Source organism: Centrocercus urophasianus, unplaced genomic scaffold (assembly GCF_019232065.1).
Source record: "Centrocercus urophasianus isolate 14NV4802_14NV808 unplaced genomic scaffold, USGS_Curo_1.0 seq_22, whole genome shotgun sequence".
Taxonomy (NCBI): Eukaryota; Metazoa; Chordata; class Aves; order Galliformes; family Phasianidae; genus Centrocercus; species Centrocercus urophasianus.
In genome coordinates this window covers 914770-930056 of record NW_024884778.1, presented here as the reverse complement: position 1 = coordinate 930056, position 15287 = coordinate 914770, and the positions used below count along the sequence as shown (strand labels likewise).

General features: G+C 42.9%; 1 protein-coding gene across 1 annotated transcript in view; it reads left to right on the top strand.

The window, feature by feature from the left end:
- GRM7 (glutamate metabotropic receptor 7) overlaps window positions 1-15287 on the top strand; it is a 212188-nt gene that overhangs the window by 61476 nt on the left and 135425 nt on the right. Inside the window, exon 2 of the mRNA XM_042823557.1 lies at window positions 13304-13520. Within this exon, the coding sequence (XP_042679491.1) occupies window positions 13304-13520 (217 nt within the window). The remainder of the gene's footprint in view (window positions 1-13303; window positions 13521-15287) is intronic.

Sequence of the window (15287 nt, the reverse complement as noted above, 5' to 3'; positions counted from 1 at the left end):
TGAAGCAGAAATGTAAGCAGTGCATTATTGGGACTAAGTGCAGAAGCACTTTGCGTTTCCATCGGGACGCAGATGGCTGCTGATGGGCTCTGGTTGCTGCGTGCAGCAGTGCCTGTTTGGTGCGGTGGGAGCTTTGCTGTCTGTGCCTCAGAACGCGGTGGGGGGAGTGCAGAGCTTTTCCTGGCTCTGGGACTTGGGGCCAGGCAGGCGCTCAAACATAGGCTTGAATTTCCAGGCATAGAACAGTTCACTCCCTTCAGGTGGTGCCTGGAAGTAAATAGGTTTCTATGCTCTGTCAGGTTGTGCATAACGGCTTGCAGGATCAAACCCAAAGTAATGATGAGCACAAGGAGCTCCATGATTAACATGCTGTTACACAGAGCAGGGATCTTGAAATATTTAGTGCTTTCCAGATCCGAGCTCTGTATCTTTTATTTGTTGAGGTTTCAGGGTCAGAACGAGCTCTTTCATCTTAACGAAGGTCGCTTGCCCTGAACATGGATCAGCTAAAAATTATGCAAAACTTGAAGACATAGCTGCCAGCAAAATCCCCACAACTGAGAACGAGCCAAGCGTGGAAAGAAAGGTTACAAAGATGCAAGGCTGCCCAGGAACCCATTAGCAGTTTGATCTCAGAGCTTGAAGCCAACTCAGCGGCACAGCAGTGAGCCGGCCAGAAAGCCTGTCCAGAAGGCAGGGCAGTGCCAAGGAGAGCCCAAGACATCACTTTGCTGAAGGAAAGCACGTCCCAAATGTTGACATGTAGGTCCTGCAGTTGCCAGTCTGATTTCCAACAGATGCATATTTTTCATGCTGAAGGAAGAGAATTGGGAGAGAGAAAAACTACCAACTCTCTTAGTATCTGGGCAAAAGTGGCTTTATTTGCACTTGATTTTCTTCTGCTTTCATTGTACAGTACATAAACCCAACCATACACAACTATGGCCGTACATCACAGGGCAAATCCAGCAGAGCAGTTCTTGTGTCAGAAGAGAGACCCACCAGCCCTGCTGCAGGTCGGGCCATGCTTTGCACAGATGTTTTCTTTGAACAGCTGTGTGCAGTATCCCCACGTATTGAATATGAATTTGCAGATGTGCTTCACAAGGACACGTGGTTGAAAACTGTGGTTCTTTTTTAATGGCTAAAAATCCAGTTAATGATGGATGAACATGTCTTACAGCTTTGCTGAACAGATACAAATGAGGACTGGGAAAGGGATCTTTATTGATTTAAAATGGCTACTGGTGGATTTTACTTAGTGTTAGTTGGATCATAGACATAGATAAGCGTTTCCTTGAGTGGCAAAACATTTCTGTACCATTTTGTTGGTTCCACGTGACTTCAGTCGCTTGACATCTATCTGACTTTGTAGGAATGCTAGGAATGTTGGCTGAGGGAGAATGTTGGACAAATTGCTGCCCAAAGTTGTATACATGACCTTCATTTAAACAGGCACTTAAATTATAAGTTCATATAGGACACAAAATCGTACTCAAGGAGGATATCAAAGAGAATGGATGACAATATACATCATACAAAACACAGGAGATTTCTGTGGTTCTGTAATCCTAGAAGCATCTTGGTTTACCACTGTTGCCTCGGGGGATTAGTTCAATGTTGGCCATGAGAGCTGGGGAAGAGAACTGCACCACTCCAGCTCCCAGTGGTTCATCGCTGCAGGGCAGAGCTGAGATGCAGGCTGAAGCACGAGCTCAAGTTGAGGAAGGAGCCCCATGGGGGTTGCGTTGCAGATGAGGATATTTCAGAATGATTCTCCCTTGGAGGTGTCACGAGGTGGAAATGTATAATTTCCCATGAGGAGGAGTGCAAAATAAGGAAATAGAGAGGTAAATGGTTCCTGCACGGTGGCTGGGAAGCGCTGCTCCCTCTCGCCTCTGCTTGGGTAGCATTATTTATCATTTATTACAAAGACTACGGGGTACAGCCTGCACAGCTCTGTCTGGTTGGTTCTTGTTGTGTAGAGTTGGCTGCAGATTGCTTCCCTTCCAGGGAATCGTAGAGCAGCTTGGGCTGGAGGGTGGAATGGGGAAGGGAGCTGGTGGCCTTGGTGGGGTGGATTTCATCAGGGCACCAAAGGGCAGAGCTGCTTGAAGCCTTTAAAAAAAAGAAAAAGTAAAACTGTTCTGTGTCTGGTTGCTTCTGCATGTGTCTAATAACATGGCCCTTAGAAAGCAATTTGGATTAATTAGAATGTCCGGGCACTTTCGTGATAAAGACATGCCTAGTAATTATCCAGTGTCCAGAATAATCTATCGAGCTTGTGAAGTTTAAGTCTGAAAATTATTCTCCCCTAAGTATTTTTCTTTCTAGCTGTATTTCTGTTATTAAATTTGTTTTCCCACAAGTTAGATAAGAAGAAATGTAATTATTTAGCTGGCAAGCATAATGTTGAGGTGAAGAAAGCCAGTGAAGGTAAAAGTGTGATTGCCTTCTGTTTTTCCTGGGGTAGGGCGTAAATATTTATATACGTGTAGAATTGCATCTTGATGACACAATTTCTAAAAGGCCAGAGATAAAATGCAGGGAAATAAAAGGTATAGATAACCACTGAAACTTCATTATGTCCTATAATTCTCATCTGTGTTTTAGAAGGAATGTCACATGCAGATTTCTCATGTAATTATAATCTACTCTCACATCCGTTCTTGCTGCATTTCCTTGCTCTCCGTTATGCCTTACACCTTTGTCCTGAAGGACCTTGTTGGGCTCTTAGGAGACAAAAGGCCTTCTCACTCATCCTAATATTGATTTTGAGTAGAAAACAACATGAAATCAGGGGAGACCAAGTACCAACTCACAGCCTCACTGCTGAGATCTGTCCCTGCACCACAAGGGCTGGGTTGCTGGCTCTTGGAGCGACACTCAACTGTGTTCAAATGATGATACAGATGTGCTTAATTTTAAGCGTGTGTCTGGTTTCTCTGAGAGAGATTTCTCATTAACTGAGTTTTTAAGCTTGTATTTGTAAGTTCTCTCTCCGTTAGAAATAAAATCCTGCTCATATTCCTCTTCCATCTGCATCATACAGAAAGCACCCCATGTTCCTACCATACTGTGTGTATTTCATAGTTCTAGGTTAGCCTTGGCTACAGTTCATGTAGCTCAAACTTACATAGTAAAGCCCTTATGTTAAATTTCTCTTATGGAAGTTTAACAGCAGGAGTTCTCCTGTAGGGTTGTCACTGTTGCAGCAGAAGGTAACTTCCAATAGAGAGGTACAAATAACTTGTAAGGATTTTATTACACAAACTCAAATATACTAGGCTACTGCTACAGCAGTAATGAACACAAGTGAATAAAAGGCTTCTAAGTGCTCTTCTGAAATGGAGACTTCACTCCAGATATTTGAAATTGAGAATGCACTCGTATCATACATCTGCTTAATGGTGTGTTTGTAGGAATTTCCTATTAACGAGATTCAGGAAGGCTGTGCAGTACTTCATTGTGTTCTCCCCCATGCACAGAAGTATTTTGCTGTAGGAAACAGCTCTGTGCTCTAAGTACTGGATACCTCTGGAACTCAGCACATTTGTTCAGAGAAATTCTCTTCTGTGTTTTGTCATGGAAAATAAAGCAGTTGTCACTGGGAAAATAAAAAGGGGGAGAGAAAAGAAGGAACCAACAGGTTAGATTTTATCTTATTATCCATTTAGACCGTAGCTTGTCTCTAGTTGTGAGCATCAGTTTATGGCAGGAGGGAGAACGGATGCTCTATATGCATGCACAGGATAATCTGCTCTGTGTGTTCCATCTGCAGCCATTAGCCAAAGATCACTGATGTTATCAGTGTTTCATCCCTTATCAGCAGCTTCCCAAGTCCAACATCATGTTTAATGCTGTGCTGGGTAGAGATGCTGGGGACGTATCAGTGAGTTTCAGACACACAGAGGAGCTCAGCTGCAGTGGCTCCTCCTGCTGTCCTGCAGTGCTGCTCATCCACACTGGGAATGGTGGGGATTGCAGCTGGGCTGTGGAGCTGCACCATCCCAGCGGTGGGTCGCACTCGGAGATGTCTCTGTGTGGTTCCATTCTTAGGTTTGTAACATCTGATCAGTGAAAGCCATTCACAGGAGTTCAGTTTTGCTCATTAGGATATTCAGCTGCTTGCTGGAAGTTCATCTTTACTTCAAAATTGCAAACAAACAGCCTTATTTTGCATAACAGATATGGAAGCTCTGCTAGAAATGCAGTTGGAGAGGTGCTCAGAGCTGAACTTGACAGCTTTTACTAAGCCCAGTAACTGAGCTCTGAAGGATGTTGTGCCCTACTGCAATTTGTTTCCTCTGTGTTGGCTTTGGGTGCATCTGTGTATTACTTGCAGGAAGTTGTGTCATCTTATCAGGCTTTTCTGCATATCAGCCTATCTGCCGAGATGGGTCTTGATTGTCTTTGTGGGGATACTTTCAAAATCAATGAGATTAATACTTGCTGATTAAAAAAAACCTTCTGAAATATGCATAGACAATGTAAGGTTCAATTATGTGTTTAGAAGACTGGAGCAGTGCGTACACATAAATAAAACATAACAGCATGTTTGCCGTGTTTGTCTTCTGGTTCTGCTTTATTTTCAAAACAATAATTAGCATTTCTGAATCTATATTGGGATGTGTGAGTTCTGATCACTGCGAGAATATCCATACTTTTGTAGGTATTTGTATACATAAACATTCTCATATGCATTAGCATCTCGATCTGTTCAGCGTCTGACTTGTCTCATTTCCTGAATGTGAGGTAAGGGAATGGTGTAAGGTATAAAAGGGAAAAAGCAATCCACCTGGTGCTGCCATGTAGATGGCGTTCAGCCCCCGGTGCTCTGCTCAGCACTTCTCTGAGTGGTGGAAGCTGTCCTCAGGGTGCTTTGTTGGGTGCAGACCTTCAGGCTGTAGTAAGCGGGCTTGAAAACTTGTGGGATTACTTCTGAGTCAAGGATGTATTGAAATGTGTGCTCAGAATGTGCCTTCCCTCTTCCTCTATGGGACTGAGGGATGTGGGAAGCCTCACTGTAAGCACACTCAGTGCTGGACCCCACCTCTGCCCCCCTGAGACACCCTGTGTTAAGACAAACAGTAATCTTAGCAGTCTGGATTTATTTTTGATATGAGCTGGCTTGTGATGTGCAGTATTTAATGGGCAGACCTCAGTTTGGTCCCTGTGATACGTCACTGCCCGTTTTATCTGCCCGAGACCTTAAGCTGTGATAGAAGCGAACAGCCAAGAAGTGCATTCAGCCTTGGCACAGGCTCAGTGCAGAATGCACCTCTTAAGGTTTTTTGTTCTCTTCCTATAGGATCTTTGTAATTACATCTCAGGCGACACAGAGTGTCACGGGAAGAAAGTGTGACAGAATATCCATAGATTTATTTTGTAGCCTGCATCTGAATCACAACACGAGGTTGATAAGTCTGTCAGTGCAGAAGCTGCTGTGTGGTACCATATGATTACAAAATGTGGCTATTAGAGGGGTTAGAGGGTCCCTGTGCTCCCATCACCTTCTGTGAGTTCAGCTAAAATTTGACTTGAAGTATTAGTTCATAATAGACAAGAAGCTTTGATGCTTTGTTAAGATTTCGAATTACCTCTAGCAGAGTGCCATCTATTATTTTAATACTGCTCTCAAGCTTACATTCTATCAGCACCAGAGTTAAAATATGAAGAGCTGTGCATTCTTGCATTGCAATGGATGGGCAATCACCGCTGATACTCTAACTGATGTATCCTAGGAGGAATATTCTAGTTAATATTGTAAAGTCAATGAATATGCACTAGTAGATATAAATGTGCTGTGCTGGTCGTATCTCATCCTCCAGATCTGCAAATCATTATAGTGTTGTTGCTTTGCGAGTTTATGAGCAAGCCAGCTACAATTCTTAACAACTTAAATGTTCACTTAAAAACACGAAGTGCTGAAGTTTTGTAACGTTACGAGTCCTTTTGTCGTTACTATCCATAGCACATCTGATGTGGGAGATGAGTAATGTTGTTCCCTCGTGGGGGCTGTAGGGGGCTCCCTGCTGTGGGATGTGTTTGCATGGGAGCTGGGTGAGCTGTGGCACTGAGGGAGGGGACCCACTGCCCAGCAGGGAGTCCCACCTGCAAGGAGAATCCTGGAGAAATAGGCACAGAGATGATCGTATTTAAAGTAACTTTAATTTTTTTAAAGGTTAAGATGTAGATGGAACAACAGGCACTGAAAGGTAGGGAATATAAGTAAAAATTGGTCTTGCTTCTAAGAAGTGATCACTGAGAAGCCATATTCTTCCCAACTACATAAACACAACTTTATGCCTAGAGAGAAAACTTTCTGCGTGCAGATCAGGCAGCTGTGCATTGAGTTATCTTCCTCCATTTCGCTGTAAATTGAAAAACTGATTTCAGGTTGTGTTTTTTTTTTTTTTTTTCTTTTGAAAATGAATGTTCCAAAGATGCACTGGGGAAAAAAGTTTTGGAGTATGGCAATATGCAGGAGGAATTAACTGCTCGTGCCATAGCGGTTGGCGTCGCGAATACAGATAATATCTGCCAACCAAGGGAATGCCTTTTTCATGCTGTTGCTGCTGTGCTGTCACAGAACAGCTGATCCCACTGGAATGGTAAGGGATATGACATGTCTTTTGATAAACGTGGGAGTATATTTTTGCCTCCTAAAAGAGCAGCCTTAAATATGTATGAAGCTTTTGTGTCCAAGCTGCACGATAGACTGAGATTTTTAATGTAGAGTTTTCCACAGGGGAAGATAGTGAAAGAACAGTTTAATTCCAGTTGGGCCTCACCTGTTTCTGAAATAATGTGCAATATTGGCAGTGCTGTTGAAACCCTATTCTGCCTTCCTCAGAGGCATTCAGCTTCTGCAGCAGCTGAAAGCAGGGGGAGCTTTGGCCAGAAAAAGGTCTGAAGGCTTGAATTAATGGTTTGTAGGCACCAGAAACTTTCTGAAATGGGTCACAGACCCTGCTCAGTGGGGCTTGGCTATAAAGAATGGTCTTTGCCCTTGAAAAAAATGTTATTAGATTTTGAAATGCAAGAAAAGTTACTCACTGGAACCGTAAATCTCCAAGCATTCAGCAGAGCAGGTTATTCCCACATTGCTGCTTCATTCATTTGGTAGTTCTGTTTGCAGGAGGTTCTTGAGCAGGTCTTTGGTGGGTCCTTACTGCAGATAGGGGTAATGCAGGCAGGCTTGGATTAGGGACAAAAGCCTGGAATTGCAGCCCCATAGATATTACTTTCTACTTTGTTCTTGCACCTCCTCCTACTGTATACTGCATTAAAAAAAAAAAAAAAATCTAATATGCTTTCTTTACTTTTTTTTTCCTAAAATGAATAGCAGTTCTTTTTTTCCTTTTTTTTTTTTTTTTTTAATGTTTTTACAGTTTTCTGATAGTGCTGAAGCTGCCTGGATAGGAACAGGTTAAAGTGACTGCAGTCACATTAAATGGGAAGGTCTTGCTCTGCAAGGAGTGCAATGTCATGGAAGAGTTGGTTTTTTTTTAAACTTCATTTATAACTATGTAGGAAAAGTAATGAGCCTGTAGGTTCATTATAAATTGATTCACAGTACAAGAATTTGCAGATCTTAACCACCTGGAATACATTTAGTAGGACAGTAAGCTGTCTGTGTGCCTCTGCACCATAATGCACAGATTAGACGACTGGAAGTATCAACAGTGGAAGTATAAATGGAAAATTCTTAGAGCAGAATAGGTAAGCTTGTTGAGACAGGTGTCTGTTCTCCATTTTGAGAAGGACAGTAGGATGTACAGCCTCAGAAAGAGATGAAGTTCTTATTTCAGTAGATCTTGGCTTCAAGTCATCTACTCAATGTTCTTTTAGCATTTAAAAGCTAAGAGATCACCTCCTTTTGCAGCTACAGAAGCCCAAGCTGTGCCACAAGCTCCTGGTTGCCCCAAATAGACACAGGCCGAGGCAGAACCAATGGAGGGTATTTCCATTTTGTGGAACTTCTCGTGTTATTGTGCACTTACGTTTTTTTTGTTTCTGCTTTCTGAGTTGATAAAATGCTCCCATGAGCTATGTGGACAGTACTAATTGCCATAATTATTGTTTCCTTAATTGCTACAATTATTTTTGCTGGGATAATTCATAGGATTACTTACCTGCTCTAGAAAAGGAAACAGAAAATGCCCTGTAGATACATGGAAAATACTCCTGACTTGCCAAAGTCATTTAAGTTGTCTTTCTACTTGATTGTCATGAAAGTTGTACTAGGGATGAAGGTTGATTTATGTGCCTGCAAAGGGTCTTTTTCATATGCTCTTTTCAAGTCTGGATTAAATTTAAAACAAAATAATCCCAATTAACCAAGCAAGCAAATTAAAAATATATATATTCAGTAAGAAAATGAGCGGTCTTTATGTTGTATATTTAAGAAATCCCAAGTGGCATTGGAGATGCTTCCTTTGGTAATGGGTTTCCCCCAGTGCAGTGCTGGCAATGAAGGAGCTGCAGGTGGAAGTGCCTCATTGCCCATTACAGCCCTGCTGAGCTCTGGCACTGCCCTGCTCAGCATCAGTCCTTCCCAAAAGCTGCTCTTCCCTCTTCCACCCCACAATCTGCACCACGCTTCTGAAGTTTATTTGCTGCGTAGTGGAACTGAAATATGTGCTGTACAGTGAGACAGTTCCTTGGAATGAAGTTATGTATGGATATCTCCTCCTGGTTGTTCCCTGCGTCCTGTTGGTCCATTACCCTTCCTGGCACTGCTTCATTCTCCTGCTGCTGTGTCACTCATGAATTATCTGATGCTGAGAGGTCCACACCACAGTGACCTTGTCTGGTTTTTCACTGATGATGTGTCAAGAACACCAATAGTTCTCTATAAATAAGGAATTTTGGAAACTCCCCAAAGGAAAAAGAGCTTGAGCGAGGGTTGGAAGGTCTGACAGAGCTCCTCTATTGCAGGAGCTGAGCACTTTTGAAAATCTCTCTTTAAAACACTTTGAAAAATGGAATTAAATTGCTGTGTTAATTGTCCTGTTAGTCTGTGAAATAGGTTCAGACAAGACCCACTCGCTGTGGGGGAGGTGGAGCTCACACAGAGTGCTGGGCTTTGGCAGAAGGGGCCAACTTGGATACAGGCTGAATTCGTGTGCAAGAATCATGTATTGTGTTGCTTTTCTTGGTGTTTCTTTTTGTGCTCTTAAAGATATTTCTGTTTTATTCGATGCACTTCTCCTCCAGGCTCAGCTTCTCATTTGTATCTGATGTTGTTTATGTTTGTATTCCTGTACCTTATGAAACATCCATCCAATTCCCGTGTAGCTGATTGTGTTGATCTCTAATACATCATTGGGAATTCACTGTGGATAAAGTAAGGGAGGTGGGATGTGAGCAAACAGGACCCTGTTTGAACTCCAAAGGCTTTAGTAATTGGTGAGCAGAATGAGAGAAACTGAGGTGAGCTGTGAATAGATTCATGTTTCTGAACGTTTTCTGGTATACAAATGCCCTGCTTTAGATGTGCTGCTTCTGTTATGGCACAAAGGACTTTGCTCCTTGGTGTAACTTCTGCATGCAGCAGCAGATTTGCCAATTGTTTGCACCATTTATACCATGGCAGAGCTGCCAAGAAATGTTCCTTATTGTTCTGACAACTGATTTACACGAAAGCTTTTTTGCAAATTGTTTTGCCTCGTTGTCTAATCGTCAACATTTGATTCTTGAATGTAAAAATCAGCTTGATATGCACTACTTGTGAAATTTCATAATAAAACATAATAGAGAGGGATTATCAAAGGGCTTTAGTAGGATTTGCTCTCATCATTATCTAAGGCTGTTGGGAATATTACTACCCAGTCTTTTACCAGCCCTACAGGAAGAATTGCAGGATATTTGTCCACTTACACGTGTTTCAGGAAGACTCCCCAGGACAGGACACATGGTGCTAGATTGGCAGCTCAGGACAACCTGTGCTGAGCTTGGATTATGGAATGGTTTTTGTTGTACGTGTGTTACTGTCCAGCCATGCTGCAGGGCTGGGGATGCCCTGCTGGTGTTGGCTGTGGACAAACAGGCTTCAGGTCCCACCCCATCCTGGAGGCGTTCAATGGGAAATCTCCCTCCAGCTGTCCATGCAAGCACTGGGATGTCACTGAGTCTCATTTTATACCTCTAGTAAAATGTTCTTCCTGTTGGGAACAAAGTGAAATGTGAAAATTGTAGATGAGTTTTGCCCAGAGAAAATGGCCAGTCAGAAACTTGAAGTAGTTTTATTTCAAGGCAATAAAAGCAATTATGTGCAGTTCACAGGATGCTGAAGCTGTTTGTTGTGCAATGTAAATGGTGAACGAAGAGAAGTATTGATGATTAAATCCTGACATGAGAGATTTCTACGTGAATAAAATCCAAGACCTAAACAGATTCAAGACTGTTAGTCATCCATCAGCTCACACCAAAGTGCTCAGCAGAGGAGGGCAAAGTCTTCAGGCATCTTGCTTGTGCAAAGTGAAGTTGCTGGCAGGATTTTGCACTTTGTGCAGACTGATGCTGCTCTGCCAAATAAGAGACAGTCAAGAGGCTTTATCGAAGTGGGATATATATATATATACATATTTTTTTCCATGGTCAGGAGCTCATATCAGTGGAACCTGATGGGAAGTTGAAAGTAAGGTTGCAGCCAGCTGTGAACTTGATGTTACCCTGGTGGGAGCTCATTAATATCTCAACAGGTATACTCATGCGTTATCTTAATTTGCACATGATCCTTAGGAAAATTGCCTTTCTCAAGTTTTCTAGTGACTGTCCTTTGCTGAGGAGGCTCAGGTGGGCCATTTCTTTCCTCCTTCAGTGAGATACTGGGGAGAAGGGAGCTACTGCATGGGCAGATCTGTTTTGATGTGTCCAGAGTGGGAGTATATGGGGAGGAAGGTGGATAACTGAGGTTTTACCACTGTGCAAACCCTTCAAAACTCTACAAGTTTATATTTTCTCAGTCGTGTTTTACTCAGAAACACACGGTTCTAGGCCTAATGAAAATGTTTCATGCGGACCCTGCTTTTCCAGCAGCCCAATCAAGAGTGGTGCAGGGATTCAGGGAGAACTTCTTCATTAGCAGAAGAAAATGAGATAAATGAAGAATAATGCTCAATGTTAAAAATAAATTAAAATTAATTAATCACTGACTAATGCAATGGTCCCAATATTAATCATTCAGTATTATTGTAATCAGAACATCGGCCAGGGAAGCCATATGAGAAGCTCTGGGCTGTGATGTTTGTCACAATCCTGCTGAAAACATGAAGGTTGCCTACTTAAAATCCTCTCTGCCCAGGACCTGCTCCCCTCTGCTGGCACCTCTGCATCCATTGTGGAGCCCTGGGCAAGTTCCTGCCCTGCTGGCTGCTGGTCCCAGCTGCTGCAGTGGAGGAAGGGAAAATTAAATCCTTTAGATGTGACCAAATATATGTTTGGTTAATTGAAATAAGTGTGTAGAAATGCTCTATTTAATGATTTCTTTTTGAACCCACACAAAACATCACCAAAATTCTGCTCTGACTGTATGACTTCATGTTGCATTCAGATGTCCTGTAAGAGGTGCTGGTAGAGAAACCAATATATGCTCTGAATACTGAAGTGATTTAAACAGCCAAAAGTGCTTAATATTTTATGGGCAGAGGAAAAAGACTTTTAAAAAAAAACAACCCAAAAGGTCTCCTAAGTAATATAAGCGCTGGAGCAAATTCTGTCGGAGTTTCTCTTTCTGCAGTAGTGCAGAATCTGATCCTGTTGATTTCAAGCTGAAAAAGTAGCTGTTTACAAGTTGGAATACAAGCACTTGCCACATATTAAAAAATCATAGTTCTTCTGTCCTTTTATTTATAATTAATGGTGCTGCACTGGGCTATCGCAGCACAGCTCTGGGTGCTCATGCAATTAGCAGCACCCGTGAAGTCAGCATGCTAACTGTTGCACTTAATATAACGCCATCCAATGGGGTGATGAATTAAGCTGATCAGCAGCTGAGCAGGCTCTGTGGGCTGCATTGTACAAAGGAGAAGAGAGCAATCCCAAAATCGCTGTCGTGGTGAACACAGACACCAGCAAATTAGGAACGTGAATTATTGCAGAGGTGCTCAGTGTTCTCTGTGCAACCCTGAGCTAGATGAGAAATCAAGAACCACAGTAAATCAACATTATTGATTTATTTGTGCGTTGAGAGTGGTCCCCAAGCTTTGCTGGCCCATAGGCAAAGCAGTGAGCGAAGAAATCACACTTCTTTGCTGCCAGCCTCAATTTTAACTTCTTTAACGTTCTGTGTCTGGAACGTGTGTCAACAAGTGCCTGTGTCGTTCATAATTGCGGGTTGTTTGCATGACTTCTCTTTGCCTGCTACGTCTGCAGCAGCAGCTCTGCTTTGCAGCCCTGCTTTGGCTGCGGCACGCAGCCTGCGTCCCTTCGGACTGCTGTGCTGGCGCTGCCTGCCCTGACCTCTGTGGGCAGGGAAGGCACTGAGCCCACGCTGTAACACTGCCTCTGCTGAGAAGGCAGGAGGACTAATGAATACCCACAGAAATGCTGAGTGGAGGGAGTATGCAGGAGATACTTGGGCTGAGGCATGAAATACTGACCTTGCCACAGCCTAACGATTTAAAATCATTATATATGATCATGTTTGTTTATATCTCAAGTCTTTTTTCCCCTTTCTTTGGCATCTCGAGTGAGAATTATGGAAGGCTCCTTAAATTAAGGAGAAGTCCCAGACTGTTACTCAAACAGTTGCATAATGTGTTTGGGGATTAACGTACTGTCAGCTTGGTAACTGCTCCACAGCCTTTGTTATCAGGGAGAAAATAACCCTAGACAATATCCCAGTCTGTTATACAAAGTAACCCACCGTCTTCCCACAAACAGAGGAAGGCTCCCTCTGGCTTCCAGCCACAACAGGTCTGGATTTCAGTTCTGCTGAATTCAGCATCCAAAGTGACCCAGTGGTGCTCAGCAGAATGCCAATGAAAGGCAACAGTGAGGAGTGGTTGGTGTGGGTTGCAGTGAGTTGTGTGAAAGGAGGAAATGTAATTGTGAACATGTATGCCTTTGTTCTAATTTACTAACTTTGTCTAGTTTTACAACTTTCCGCTCGATTTCAATGGAAAGATTGGTGTTTTGATTTGTGCATTGCAATGGAATGTGGCAGAGAAGCGTAGATGGGTTCAAGGAAGATGAACTTAGGCTCAGCAGAAGCTAGATGCTTTAGCTAACTGCTGTGACAAGTGCAATGCATATGTGAACGTGTATATTTATCAGAAATTATTTTTCTCTACAGATCCCACAAATCAGTTATGCCTCAACTGCACCAGAGTTGAGTGATGACAGGCGCTATGATTTCTTCTCACGTGTGGTTCCTCCAGATTCCTTCCAAGCGCAAGCAATGGTGGACATTGTGAAAGCTTTGGGATGGAATTATGTATCCACTTTGGCATCTGAAGGGAATTATGGAGAAAAAGGAGTCGAGTCCTTCATGCAAATTTCCAGAGAGGCAGGTAGGCAACACCCGTCCTCCCTCCCGAAAATGCTGTAGAAGTGATGGATGTTATTTTGTACTAAATGTTATGTTTTTCTGGAACATATATTTGATTCTAAAGTTGCTCCAGTTCTTTGCAGTGCCTCTGTAACGGCTCCTGGGTGCTCTCTTTCCTAAATTGCTTATAGAGTTTCAGAGAATTTGAAATGTTAGTGTTTTTCAATCGTTTCTGGAGAAAATAGAAAGCCCTGAGTCTTATCAAGCTTCTGGTATTCTGCTGGACAGCATTATATTATGTTGACATGGGTAGAAGACAGATTTGAAAATGCTGAGCTTTTATCTCTCCACAGCTAGAAATTGTTTGAAGGCTGCTTGTTGCTACACATTGACTCGTGTCATGCTGCTGCTGTGCACGTCTCAGATTGTTGCCGGTGTATTGCTTTTCTGTAGCATTCCTCTTGACCAATTCTTTTGAGAAAACTCATACATCTTACCTGAAAGGCTCAGGATTGCTGTCCTGGGGTAAGGAGGCATAAAGCCCTGCAGCATGGTGTGAGGCACACCATGCCTCTAGTGGGATGCAAAATGCTTTTCTGGTTGCCTGAGTGCTTCTTTTCTCTTTTTTTTTTTTTTCTTTCTTAAAGGATAAAGCTTTTTTCAGTGTGCTGGAGAACATCTCTTTTGAGTGGGAGATATTCCAAGAGGACAAGGAGATGCTGTGCCTTATGCTATGCCTGCTCAGGCTTGTGGTATAGGCTTGAGCCATCACAATTTTGTTGACGGGAAACCTAATTTTGCAGTTGGCTTTCTGGTTGTGGTTCAGAATGCAGGGCAGACCTGCCCTGGAGGGGTGCCTGCTGTGTCTATGTGCTCACACCCTTGTCTCGGTAACTTGCTCTTCAGGTGAAATAGCTTTGAATTTCCCCAGAGATGACAAAACATAGGAGGGCTTGGGATGGTATTGCTGGGGATCAAACTGTACATCCACAGCAAGCTGATATGCGATGCTGGATCATTAACATTTGTAAACTGAAACATTTGAAGCAGATCTCTGTGCTAGGAGGGAGAAATAGGCAGAAGATGTCATCAGCGGTGAGCTGTATAAGAGCCAGCTCCAGGATTGGGCACAGATGTATCCTGGTGTGACAGGGAGGATCAGCAATGTGTCCTCACTCTATAAGAACAAGCCCTGTTGCACTGCCTGCAGGAAGTGGCAGGTGTCCCATCCTGCAGCTGCCCTGCCATCCCATTGCAAAAAGCTGATAATACTGAGCCAGAATTCAGTCTTGAATGACAGGATTCACTGGGCAGGTGGGGAAGGGGCTGTTGGTATGGAGTGAGGGGGCCTGGACAGGACAGTGATGCCCTGTAGCACCCATTGCATGTGCTGGGTCCTGCAGCCAGTGCCAGGGCTGCAGGGGGTGGGGGAAGGAGCTTTGGAGGGGTGTCAGAGCTGTTGTGTTCTGTTGGTATCATGTAGTGAGGCTGTATTTGCATGAATTTGTCTGTTCATTTGAATGTGTATTTATGCAGTATTAAAGAAAATGGTTTGGGATTTAATACCATAGGAAGTGATAAACACCAGCGTTCGTTATAATTTAAAATTTACTTTATTTGCAAATATCCACTGTTGCAAAATCTTACAAGAAATGCGTTCTCTACGTCAAGGACAAACTCTAGCTGAATAATACTCTATCACTTCATAGACTTTGACAGAATTAACTTAATGACTGGAGCTGCTAATGCAGTCAACTTGTAAGTCAACGTTCTTAAAGAATAAAGCATA